At 39.0% G+C, this 14,275-nt stretch overlaps 1 protein-coding gene across 1 annotated transcript in view; it reads right to left on the bottom strand.

The window, feature by feature from the left end:
- Positions 1–14,275, bottom strand: part of SNTB2 (syntrophin beta 2) — a 102,428-nt gene that overhangs the window by 53,400 nt on the left and 34,753 nt on the right. The window contains exon 2 of the mRNA XM_040633517.1: positions 3,099–3,312. Within this exon, the coding sequence (XP_040489451.1) occupies positions 3,099–3,312 (214 nt within the window). The remainder of the gene's footprint in view (positions 1–3,098; positions 3,313–14,275) is intronic.

Genomic DNA, 14,275 nt, shown 5'->3' with positions numbered 1-14,275 from the left:
AGAAACTTCATAATACTTTGCCTTTTTCTCTAATACCCAGCTATATCAGCAGCACTATAGGCGTTAAAAGCCTAACGCTCACGGTGATATTAGAAGATGGGGTCTTTGGGAGGTGATAAGATCATGAGGGCAGAGACCTCATGAATGAGGTAAGTGTTCTTATAAAAGAGACCCCAGAGAGCTTTCTAGATTCTTCTGCCATGTGAGGACACAGCAAGAAGACAGCCATCTATGAATCAGGAAGCCAGCCCTCACCAGACACTGATTCTGCTGGTATCTTATCTTGGACTTCCTATCCTCTTCCAGAACTATGAAAAATAACTTTCTGTTTGTTTATAAGCCACCCAGTCTACGGTATTTTGTTATAGCAGCCACAACAGACTAAGGCAAGAGATATCTATTCTCATTCTCAGAAATGATTTATTTTATTTATTTATTTATTTATTTTTTAAAGATTTTATTTATTTATTTGACAGAGATAGAGACAGCCAGCGAGAGAGGGAACACAAGCAGGGGGAGTGGGAGAGGAAGAAGCAGGCTCACAGCAGAGGAGCCTGATGTGGGGCTCGATCCCATAACGCCGGGATCACGCCCTGAGCCGAAGGCAGACGCTTAACCGCTGTGCCACCCAGGCGCCCCAGAAATGATTTTTTTTTAAAGATTTTATTTATTTATTTGAAAGAGACAGCCAGTGAGAGAGGGAACACAAGCAGGGGGAGTGGGAGAGGAAGAAGCAGGCGCTTAGCGGAGGAGCCTGATGTGGGGCTCCATCCCAGAACGCTGGGATCACGCCCTGAGCCGAAGGCAGACGCTTAAGGACTGCGCCACCCAGGCGCCCCTAGAAATGATTTACAATGAAGAGATTCAGCCTGAAAATATTCCTCAGTCTGACAACTAGTTGACAAATTTAGGTGCTGTTTGTTCTTTACCACATTGTTTCTCTATTCTAGTTCCTTCTTTGTGGTCCCTACTAATTTTTTTAAGTCCATGATTAACCAAAGGCTCTAAATAAATGTATCTCATTTGAAGAAAAAAATTAATTTTGATTCAAGAGGCAGAGGTGATTATTTACTTTACAAATTAAATTCTTACTTTATGAAAAAAAGAGCAATTCTTTAAAGACTAAACTGTGTTGTATTTATTTTTTAAGATTTTATTTATTTTTGTGAGAGCGAGCAAGTGCGTGCAGGTGCCAGAGCAGGAGGAGAGGCAGAGGGAGAAACAAGCTCCCCGCTGAGCAAGGAGCCTGATGCAAGACTCGATCCCAGGACCTGGGATCATGACCTAAGCGGAAGGCAGACACCTAACCGACTGAGCCACCCAGGCGCCTGCTGTGTTGTATTTAGATATGATTTAACATGCACATAATCTTTCACAAATAAATCTATATATAACTTGAAACAATTTCTGTAGTATCTTTAACTTTTAAAAGAAAGCAAACTAAAACAATACAAATATATCAATATAATTTTCAAAATGTGTATACATAGTTGGCAGTTTAGACTTCTTTAAGCAAAGAGCGTATACATAGTTGGCAGTTTAGACTTCTTTAAGCTACCCTTTCTTAAGAACCTACTATGTTCTGTGCAAAGAACCTGGCTCTGTGCAAAGGGCTTCATATGTATCGGCTCATTTAATCTTCACACTGAGTTCAGTATTATTATCCTTTTATTTTAATTTTTAAAAGAGATTTTATTTATTTATTTGACAGAGAGAGCAAGAGAACACAAGCAGGGGGAACGATAGGAGAGGGAGAAGCAGGCTCCCTGCTGAGCAAGAAGCCTGATGCGGCACTCGATTCCAGGACCCCAGGGTCATGATCTGAGCTGAAGGCAGACACTTAACCAACTGAGCCACCCAGGTGCCCCATCCTTCTTTTTTTTTTAACAGATGAGAATATAGTGGTTTATGGAGGTGAAAGTATTTGTTCAGAGCCTTCTTTTCAGCAGGTCACCCTAATTAGGATTGTCTGATTTCCATGAAAAAGGTTTATCTGATTGCAGAGCTCAACTCTCTCTAGTATTCCACACAACATATTACACAGCAGGATCTTTAATGCCCCTATGGCCTACAATGTCCAATGTTGGGGCACCTGGGTGACTCAGTTGGTTAAGCGTCTGCCTTTGGCTTGAGTCATGATTCTGGGGTTCTGGGATTGGGCCCCTGCATTGGGCTCCCTGCTCAGCGGGGAGTCTGCTTCTCCCTCTGCTCCTCCCCCTACTTATGCTCTCTCTCACTTTCTCTCTCTCTCAAATAAATAAATTAATCTTTTTAAAAAAATGTCCAAGATCACTCAACTTCTTGCTGTCTTCTTGTGATCCATCCCATCCTCACTGGGTACCTGGCTGTGCATTCAGATCAGAAGAGACCATGAAAGTGAAAGTACATTATAAAAAGTCTGGTCCCTGCCTAAGTCTTTGGGTAAGTTTGTCTCTCTCTCTCTCCGTTTTTCTGCCTAATGTCTAACCTAACACTAGGTTTACCAGTACCACCTCATGGAATCACTGAAGACAAAGTCACAGAACCTGACTGGCTATAGAACTACGAGGGACATTATTCAATCCAACTCTCTCTTTTTACAAATAAGGAAACTCGAGTCGAGAGACGCCAACTTGCCAGGGTCACATTGCTAACTGATGCAGCCATATCTATAATCAGATCTCTGCATCTGCATCTTATATCTACAATATAAGGAGTTTCCACCTGAGGGGCTATTTAAGACTTCTTTAATGAGGTTTTTAAAATTATAAAGTAATTTCATAGTGAGAAAAGTACTAACACTCCAGGAAAGTATAAAATGAAGAGTAGAAGCCCCTTCTCTCCTTCTACCTTTTAATCTTATTTCACTCCCTGGGTGTAACCACTATTAAGTTTCTTGTGTGTTTGTCCCAAATTTTTCTATATATGTATATGCACATATATGTGTGAAGCAATTTAAATATGGAACTCCAAAAATTATTCTCTCATTTCAGGCTGATGTTTTCCTCTGTATAACGTAGTCAACAGTCATATTATTAATAATATGCATAAGTAATATTACAACATGTCTCTAAGTTTGTAAAGCCTTAAGTATGATATTCGCCTCAGGTACAGCTCACCTGTTTTCCAGATCCGGCATGCTTAGGTTTCTAGCAGCAAAGCACATTTTGAGAGGGATGACCTTCCTGTCCTTGGTGCTGTTCTGGTGTTTTGGAGAACCAGAGTCCTCACTGCCACTAAAGCTTGGTGACTGAGGAGATGCACCTTCCCATGGTAGATCTGATACTAATGATGGCTTCTTGATATATGGTGTTACTTCTCGGATGAACTTGACTATGAACAAAAATCAAAGAAGACGGTTACTGTTTTTGCTTCCCATGAAAAATGACAACTGAAATACACATATACATGTAATATCTGCCAGGAAGTGAAAAAAGACACTAAGTTAAAGAGCCAGAACACAGAATCTTAGGATTGGACGGTATTTTAAGGCTACATAATCCAAAGGAGATACCACTACTGTATTCTAAAAAGTTTAACTTCTGAGCTTTTGCATGTATTTTTCCTTCTGCTTAGGACTCCTCTCTATCTGCCTGGTCAACTCTACTTCAGAGTCACCTCCTCCACAACCTTTCCTGTCAACTCTCCAAGGTATTACCATTACACCTCTGTAACAACCCCTAGCACCCTGGGCTATAATCCTTTGTTAATATTTCTGCTTACCTGCTGGGTCTGAGTTCTTTGAGGGCAGGAATTATAATGTATTCAGTCTTACTATCCAACACCTAGGACAGTGTGTGCTCAATACATGTTTGAAGAAACGAGTAAAGAAAGAAATGGGTGCACCTGGGTTGTTCATTTGGTTAAGCATCTGACTTCAGCTCAGGTCATGATCTCAGGGTCCTGGGATGGATCCCTGCATCAGGCTCTGCACTCAGTATGGAGTCTGCTTCTCCCTCTGCCCTTCTCCTGTTCATGCTTTCTCTCTCTCAAATAAATAAAAATCTTTAAAAAATTAAAATTAAAAAAAAAATTCCCCATGTTGCCAAAAAAAAAGAAACAAAGAAACAAATGAACAATTAAATACTTGAATTATTTCCATAGTTGACGGTGCCACTTAACTTTAGACAACTCAACATTCAGAAAATTCTTGAAATTTCCACCCACTGATTTGCAGTCTACTGAAGCATACAGAAAAAACTTCTTTCACATGAGAATACTTCAATTATCTAAAAACTGAGATTATTTATCTCTCTCTTCTCCCAACTAAGCTAAATATCTCTAGTTCAATTCAATTCCGCTCAATCAATATTTTTAGCTACCTACCAACTGCCAGGAATTTTAGCTACCCACTAAAAATACAGTAATAAATGAAGAAGCACAGACCCTGCCCAATCTAGTAAGGGAGACAGCTATATAAACAGATCATTATAGATTTGAAAACAAATACAAAAATAAAGTGTATTCAGATAAGGTATTTTGATTAATGGTAGCCCTGAATTAAAACATAGCTTTCAGGGGCGCCTGGGTGGCTCATGGGGCACCTGGGTGGCTCAGTTGATAAGCGTCTGCCTTTGGCTTAGGGCATGATCCCAGTGTTTTGGGATTGAGCCCCGCATCGGGCTCCCTGCTTGGCGGGAAGCCTGCTTCTCCCTCTCCCACTCCCCCTGCTTGTGTTCCCTCTCTCACTGCCTCTCTGTCAAATAAATAAATAAAATCTTTAAAAAACAAAACAAAACATAGCTTTTAGTAGCTGGCAAACTTTCTTCTTTTTAAGTTCAATTTTAAGGCTTGTAAAATACTTCTTTGACCTCAGTCATGACTGAGGAAACTGCTGTCATTTGAGGCATGGTGCTCTTGTTTCAAAAAAACAGATAAACCGAGGATTATTAAAACTTCAAGTGCCATTAAAAATGTAAATAGTTGGGGCGCCTGGGTAGCGCAGTTGTTAAAGCGTCTGCCTTCGGCTCAGGGCGTGATCCCGGCGTTCCGGGATCGAGTCCCACATCGGGCTCCTCCGCTAGGAGCCTGCTTCTTCCTCTCTCACTCGCCTGCTGTGTTCCCTCTCTCGCTGGCTGTCTCTCTGTCACATAAATAAATAAAATCTTTAAAAAAAAAAAATGTAAATAGTTGAATGAATACAGAATGTAGTCATCATTACCTCTGCTATCATGATATATGATATCAGTATTCTACTTCCCTCTCAAACTCTAATGTGGTAGGTCATTAGAGTAGTATCACTGGAACTGAAAAACTAGAAAGATATGATCGTTATCAATATTATAACAGTATTAATATTATATTATATATCAATATATTATATTATATATTGATATATATGATATATATTATGTTATATATATATATCATATATATCAATATTATAATAGTATTAATATTCTACAGCATTGGAAGCTTTACAAGCTCGGGTGCCTGGGTGGCTCAGTCGATTAATTGGCTGACTCTTGATTTCAACTCAGGTCATGATGTTTAACCAACTGAGCCACCCTAAAAGATTTTATAATAAAACATTTAGATTTCTAACAGCCCAATTCCCATCCCTGGAGGTAACCATTATATGGTCTTTCAGACATATGCTAGATATGCTAAGCATATGTAAAAATAAACACACACGTACATATGTATACATACGTATGCTTCACATAATGGTAGTATATAATGCTTACTGCTCTGAACCTTGCTTTTTTTACTTAATAATACTGATAATAGTTTTTCATAAGCCCAGCATTCTGCAGCTCATTCTACAGCATGATGAGGTTACAGACAGTCCTTTGGACTCAGATGGACCTGGTTCAAAAACCAACTGTGTTCTCTACCTCACAGTTACTTGAGTGTTCTGAGGTTCTCATCTATAAAATGGAAGTAACACTAAACAAGTAAAAGTTTCAGTAAAATAGTACGTGCCTTTCTTTTCTTTTAAGTTTTTATTTATTTAAGTAATCTCTACACCCAACGTGGGGCTTGAACTCACGACCCCAAGATCAAGAGTTGCAAGCTCCTCCGACTAAGCCAGCCAGGTGTCCAACGTGCCTTTCTTTTCCTTCCCTAAACTAAACAGTTGGCAAAGTTAAAAAACTGTAAGAGCAATCAGTAGAAACTGGGTGAAATTATTTTCTTATAAGTTTTTAAATAAGATCTGCTGAAATTAAGCATAATCCTAGAAAATATAATAATGCCAGAGTTTAGATATAGTTTATGTGTGTTTGTACACGTGTGTAGGTGCTTTCTATGCACAGTTATAATACATGCATTTCTAGGTGGAGAAGGTAAAAGCTAGCTGCCTCAGGTCACTAAGGAGATTTTTTCATCCTAGAAAAATAAGCAGGGGTGCAGCCAGTATATCCCTTGAGCAGCTGACTCAGGCATTTCAATACACGCTTTAGCTTTTTGTGCTTTCAAGAGAGGATTAGATATCAAGAACTTCAGAAATTCCTAAGTTTCCAGTCACGGCCAATGGCAGAGACTTGCTTTTTGAACATTCAAGGCATTATACCAACTATTGGGCTATCAATCAGAGGAAATTAAAGGCATTCTAAATGACTACTCTTGAATATTATAGGGGTGTAAAAGGACCTTTCATGATCTACTCAGAAGTTCATTCAGTCACTCAGGACTGCACATACATTTAATTAAGACAGACATATACCTACAGCCTATTTCATGGCCTTATGAAAGAGCAGTGATTTCACTTGAATTGATGACAATGCCCATACCCCAATCCACTGGCCATCCATAATGGCTGAAGACCTGTGAATAGACATCTGTTTCTAATTTACCTGAGATCTGGGAGAGGTGGAGAGTTAACAGTGTTCTGTTTTAGTCCTATAATTAGACCTCTCCAGTTACCACAGTACTCTCACCTGGATACCTGGCTGGATAAGCAAAGACTGTACACCCCTGCACGGCATTCAGGTTGACTCAGAACCCACAATATATTTCAGAATTACTTCATTTTTCCTGATAGTTGAGGATTATCCTCAAAATGTTTAATGAAACATTGATGTTTCAGGTGTTTAGATGCTGAAGTTAATTTCTTCTATGTACTGATCACTCTTACTAAAAATGAAAGAGGCTTCTCCTCACCCTAAGAGCATCACTATAACCCCTTTTCGTGAGAGTGACAAAAACACACACATGTACTGTTCACACCCCTGGAAAGATGTCTAGAAGGATTTTCATCAAAATATCAACTGTGCTTATATGTAGATGTAGGATTGCTTTCTTTTCTTTATATAGTTCTGTATATTTGAAATTCTTATGAGTCCATATAACTTATACAAAAAAAAACTTACTAAAGAAATGAAGAAAACTTATTCTGAAATCTTGCTCAAAATTTAAATATGGAACCACCTTAAACTGAAATCTCACTGAGCCTTCGAAAACTATAATGCACTGGATGGGATTCAAGATCCAACTGATTCTTACTGAATTCCACGCTCTAATGAGCAGGTTTATAGGAGGTCCATGTATTTTAATGAGGTACACTGTGATCCTGGTTTGGGTTTTTTTTTTTTTTTTTAAGATTTTATTTATTTATGTGACAGAGAGACAGCCAGCGAGAGAGGGAACACAAGCAGGGGGAGTGGGAGAGGAAGAAGCAGGCTCCCAGCAGAGGAGCCTGATGTGGGGCTCGATCCCAGATCGCCGGGATCACGCCCTGAGCCGAAGGCAGACGACCAACAACTGCGCTACCCAGGCGCCCCTGGTTTGGGGTATTAAGCAGCATCTGATTTTGAGCTGAATGCCTTTTATGTGGCTTTTAAAAGATACTTCATAATGCAAACATAAGTTACGGCTGTAAACACAGGTATTCCAGTAAATCAATCTCCTTCCTTTCCAGACATCAACCTTTCATATAATCATTATTTTCTTCTTTATCTCTAACACTTAACTTTTTCTTACCTAATCTGGTGACCTATACTATGAGTTTAAATGAAACTAATGGATCAGACAATGTGGGGAGAATGGTACCATTATTTTCCCCAGCTTTTACAAACAAATTTGTCTCTGGTTTATCCTGAGTGTGGAAGAGCTGGCTTGTCATTTCACTCACAAATGAGTTATGGTGACATCACTGTTAAAGTATTCTCCCAAGAGGTTTCTCCTCAACCTCATCCCAAACTGCTCCTCCAAATCAGCGATCTGATAGATGGCCACCAGAAACATTAGGGAGGAATTACTTTACTTTCAGTAAAAAGCCTTTTACATTCTCAACTTGCAGGTGTCTTTCAGCTCAAATATCCTGTCATTTGGGGTTTGAGTAGACTGCACAGTCTAGGGATTGTCGATGTAAACCCTGAATGTATTCAGAATGATTATGGTTTCACTATACCTTTCCTTTTTTTTTTTTTAAGATTGATTTATTTATTTGAGAGAGAGAGAGAGAGAAAGCGTGCGCATACACGTGCTTGGAGGGGAGGAGCAGAGGGAGAGTCTCAAGCCGACTCTGTGCCAAGCAGGGGAGCCTGAGGTGGGGCTTGATCCCAAGATCACAACTCAAGTGGAAACCAAGTAGGGTGCCCAGCCAGCCAGGAGCCCCTATACCTTTCCATTTTAAAGTAACATTGCATATTCACTAATTTATTGAGCTCCTGGTATGTGCCAGGAACTGTTTAAGGAAATTAGAATAATAAATCCATAAACAAAGCATGCAAAAAAAAAAGAGATAAATGTAATTAGTAAGTAAATTATACTCTGGAGAAACAAAACGTATGGTCATATAAAAGCCTATATGCAAATGTTTTTAAGCAGCTCTATTTGTTAAGTGCCCAAACTGGAAACAACCCAAATTTCCTTCAATGGGTGACTGAATAAATTGTAGCACAGCCACAGAATAGAATACTACTTGGTGATAAGAAGTAATGAACTATTGATACACTGAGCAATTTAGGGAAATCTCAAAGGCATTATGCTGAGTAAAAGCCAGTGGTGAAAGGTTACATACTACATGATCCCATTATGGAAAAGACAAAAATATATGATTAAGAGCAGATCAGTGGTTGCCAAGGTTAGGAATGGAAAAGACATGATTCATTCTTTGGAGCATGGAACTGTCCTGTATCAGGATTGTGGTGATGGTCACAATAATTTACATGTGTTAAAACTCACAGAACTGTACACCATCAGAGGGGAAAAAGGCAATTTTACTGCATGATAATTAAAAGATAAGAAAAAAGGAGTAAATTATAGAATAGATTATAAAATGTTAAGTGTTGGAAAAAGAACAGTAGGGGAAGGCAGATCAGGAGTGGCATAAGGGGGGTCAATTTGCAATTTTAAATAAGGTGGTTAGGGTAAGCCTCATTAAGATGTTTGAACAAAGACTTAAATTAGGAGGTGGGGGAGTCAGTCATGCGGATATCTGAGAGAAGCGATGCAGACAGGGAGAAGAGTGCTAAAGCAGTAAGGAAAGCCAGTGTGCCTAGCACAGGGTAATCAAGGAAGAAAGAGTAGACAATGGGGTCACAGAGATAATGGGGGTAGGAGGAAGATGATGTTGGGACTTTGAGGTCATCGCAAGGACTTTTGGCTTTTATTCTGAAGTGGTAAGACATAGAGTGGTTTTAAGCAGAGGACTGACATGATCTAACTTGTATTTTAATCATTCTCGCCACTCTATGGAAAACAGAGTGAAAGAGGGCAAAGGCAAAAAGTAGGAAGACCAATTATTAGAAGTTTAAGATCACAGTAGTGAGACCAGGGTGGAAGGAGTGGAGGTGGTGAGAAGCGGTGAGATTCTCTACTAAAAGTAGACCTACCCAGATATTCTGACACATAGGAATGGGGAGGGGGGTGCGAGAAAAAGGGAGAAACTGAGGATGAGGATGATTTTGAGATTTTTGCCCTAAATAACCAGAAGGACAGAGCTGCCATCAACAGGTTTAGGGAGAAAGATCAGTAAAGTTGAGACCTATGTTCAACAACCAAATGTAGCTAGCAGCTAGATGCATGAGTCTGCAGTTCAGCAGACAGGTCTTAACCAGAGCTATGAATTTGGGAGCAAATGGCGCGTGGCTGGCATTTAAAGCCACAAGACTGGAAAAGATCACTGTATCAGTCAGGGTCCCAGCAGCAAACGAATGGCACAGGATTAATAAAGAGACAATTTATAAAGGTATGGACAACATGTCAGGGAAATTACAAGGGAAAACAGAGTGTGATATCCTGTTTACACACCTAGGCGTAAAGGGACCAGGAGAGGAAGGGGTTGGTTACCAGACCCAGGGGAGTCCTTAGAGGACTGACTCAAGAGGAGCAGTGACCTTCAGTCAATTCAGCTAGTTTGGAGCCAAGGGGATAAATGCTCCAATTTCACTTTTTTCCTCCCTTCCCTCCAGTGTCCTGTTGGGACTCTACATTGGTCAAAGTCAACAAAAGCCAAAGGGCAAAGAAGCTTGTTGATGCAATTTGTGCAGGTCAGCCTCCCGGAAAAGAAAGCAGGTAGAGAAGGAAGAGTGAACCTAGAGTGGCAAATGGAAGACTTCCAGCACGATCACCAAGGGAGGGAGTATAGATGAAGAAGAGGACATTCTACTATTAAAGGGCTGGGGAGAAGAGAATGAACAGCAAAAGAGACAGGAGACTCACAAGACCCAAGTACTCCATAGAAATACTGGCCTAAAATAGTACCAAGTTTACCCAAACTGGAAAAGCCATGCTTTCATCTTACTAAGCCCGACTTAGTTCCTTCCTCTCTTTACCACATTTTGGAAAGAAAGAAAGAAAGGAAAGAAAGGAAAGGAAAGGAAAGGAAAGGAAAGGAAAGGAAAGGAAGGAAAGGAAAGGAAAGGAAGGAAGGAAGGAAGGAAGGAAGAAAGAAAGAAAGAAAGAAAGAAAGAAAAAAGTTTATGCTAGCTGTCTTTATTTTCTCCTTTTGCTCCTAAACCTCTTCTGAAGAAAAGTGTATTGTAAAGAGTCACTAATGTTTTCTCACTCACCCAATCCAAACTTCTCAGTCCTTACTCTTGCCCATTCCAACATCTGACAGTGCACTCCATCAACTGTTATTCCTCCTTTCTGTCCCTTTATTTTCTAATGCCTTGTTTTTCCTCCTATCTCTACAATGCAGCTGCTCCCCAAGGCTCCGGTTTTAGCACTTTCTTCTCACTTTATCTTCTAGTCCCTAGCAACTTTCAATGCTAGATCCCTATATTTAACACAGCTCTCTATAACTAGTGGCTCTTGTAGGTCCCAATTCCTTCCACTCAGGTGCTGTCCCAACCCTTCAAAATCACCATATCCAACCGTGAACTAATCTTCATTATCCTTAATCCTCTCCTGTGTGCACTGTTTTCGTTGTTAGCGTTAGCATCAACACCTTTCTAGCCAATCAGTATCTAAACCGGTAGTACGGAAAGCAGAGCATAAAGCCCAATCATCTGTGTTTTATTTTGGATTAAAGACCTAAACGTGAGACCTGAAACTATAAAACTCCTAGAAGAGAACATAAGCAGTAATTTCTTTGACATCAACCATAGCAACATTTTTCTAGCTATGCCTCCTAGGGCAAGGGAAACAAAAGCAAAAACAAACTATTGAGATTACACCAAAATAAAAAGGTTTTGCACAGTGAAGGAAACAATCAACAAAATGAAAAGACAACCTACTGAATGGGAGGAGATATTTTCAATTGATATATTTGATAACCGGTTAATATCTGAAATATATAAAGAACTAAAACCAACCCCCCCAAATAATCCAATTAAAAATAGGCAGAGACCCTGAACAGACATTTTTCCAAAGAAGATACACAGATGGTCAAAAGACATTATGAAAAGATGCTCAACATCACTAATCATCAGGAAAATGCAAACCAAAACTACAATGACATAACACCTTACACCCATCAGAATGGTTAGAATCAAAAAGGCAAGAAATAACAAGTGTTGATGAGGATGTGGAGAAAAAGGAATCCTCATGCACTCCTGGAGGTAATGTGAATTAGCACAGCTACTGTGGAAAATAGTATGGAGGTTCCTCAAAAAGTTAAAAATAGAAATACCATATGATCCAATAATTCCACTACTGAGCATTTACCCAAAGAAAACTAAAACATGAGAAACACTAATTTGAAAAGATATATGCACCCCCATGTTTAGCACATTATTTATAATAGAGAATGGAAGCAACCCAAATGTCAATTGACAGATGAATGGATAAAGAAAATGTGATATCATAATATGTATATTATACACCCACACCCACTATATATATATATATATATATATATATATATATGTATATATATATATAATGGAATATTATTCAGCCACACACAAAAAAGGATGAGATCTTGCCATTTGGGACAACATAGATGGACCTAGAGGGTATTATGTTAAGTGAAGTAAGTCAGACAGAGAAAAACAAATAGCATATGATTCCACTTATATGTGGATTCTAAAACAAAACCAGTGAATAAATAAACAAAAAGCAGAATCAGACCTATAAATACTGAGAACAACCTGATGGTTGCCAGAGGGGAAGGGGATGGGAGGATGGACAAAATGGGTGAAGGGGAGTGGGAGATACAAGCTTCCAGTTATGGAACAAATATCGTGTGTGTATTTTTTTAAAGATTTTATTTACTTATTTATCACACAGAGAGAGAGAAAGAGAGAACAGCAGGGGGAGCAGCAGGCAGAAGGAGAAGCAGAGTCCCCTGCTGAGCAAGGAGCCCGACGTGGGGCTTGATCCCAGGACCCCGGGATCATGACCTGAACCAAAGGCAGACGCTCAACTGACTGAGCCACCCAGGCACCCCTATTTTTTTCTCTTTAAAAGCAGGAAATCCATGTCTCTTTATACTTTCTTTGTGTGAAGACATGGGAGGAGTGATTTGTGACATTGTATCAGTGAGGAATTACATGATGATTACCTGAATCTCAGATCTAATACAAATTTGAGTTATAATTCTTCGGATTTGCTGTACCATCATTTCCAAAGTCATACTTATTTTCCCATTACTGCCCTATCATTTAACCCTGTGAAGTCAGCTCATTCGTTCTTGCCAGTCACCAGGACGAAAATATTTCCAATAAAGAACCCAAGCACGTCCTCAGAAGCAGTACATGCGCTTATAGATGTGATTTCAGTTATTTTTTGGTTAAAAAACAACAATTGTAGTTTATATTGGCTCTAAGATTCTGAATTCATTTCATTACCTATCTTTCCTTCTCCATTTCAACCTAAGGCCTTTCCAAGTCAATAAAAGTAGTTGATCTATCTTTTTCAAGGATCTCAAATTATTATTGGAATGAGAAGGAGAACTCAAGTTTCTTTTGGAACCTCTGAGCAACAGTGGAATGAGTCCAAATAAGCCAGAAATAAGGTAGCTCTGAAATTGTGTCCAGCAGTTAAAACTTCAGGATTTTTAAATTATGGCCTTTTATAATAAATTTATGCAAACTGGCAAGAAAAGATGTATTTTTTAGGCTTTAATCAAATTCTAACATAGATATCTATTATTTTCATACAAAAGTATTAGCTTTCACACTTTTATATATACAAGCATAGAACAAAAAGCTAGATTGAAATAATTTGCGTCTTTGGATTGTTTACTATATAATTTCTCCTTCACAGTCTTCTTTAACTACTAATCTTACATGGTAAAACTAGTTGTGGGTCATTTATAAAGTAAATATTTTTTAAGTGAATTTAAAAAGTGATTTTCTTTGGAATGTTTCCTCAAACTAGAAAAGAATATGCAAGCTTTTCAACTTTTTATAAAAACAGGTTTTAGGGGCGCCTGGATGGCTCAGTCGGTTAAGCGTTTGCCTTCAGTTCAGGTCATGATCCCAGGGTCCTGGGATCGAGTCCCACATCAGGCTCTCTGCTCAGCGGGGAGTCTGTTTCTCCCTCTGCCTCCCCCTTCTCCCTGCTTGTGCTCTCTCGCTCATGCTCTCTCTCTCAAATAAATAAATAAAATATTGAAAAAAAGCAGTTTTAAACAACTTAGGTTTGCATTTTTAAATGTTTTTGTAAGGAAGATAGCTACCAACAAACTTCCCTGTGGGAAGTGCCACACAGTATGTGTATTTAAAATCCTTTATATAACTAATCTAAAACCTGGGAGACACTGTATCTGAAAAATTACATCAAATTCCATATTTTTCTTTTCCTTCTGGTATTTGAGATTTATGTTTACTTTCTATGTCGTATCTCTGTTGTTATAAGTCATTTCCACTTTTAGTACTTTTCCCTCACCTAATAAAAAAAGTATTGCTTTATGTGAAACAACGTTCCAATCTGTTTCAGACCCTTCTGCTTGCATATAAGC

Source organism: Ursus maritimus, unplaced genomic scaffold, assembly GCF_017311325.1.
Source record: "Ursus maritimus isolate PB19 unplaced genomic scaffold, ASM1731132v1 scaffold_19, whole genome shotgun sequence".
Lineage (NCBI taxonomy): Eukaryota > Metazoa > Chordata > Mammalia > Carnivora > Ursidae > Ursus > Ursus maritimus.
This window is presented reverse-complemented; position numbering and strand designations above follow the sequence as displayed.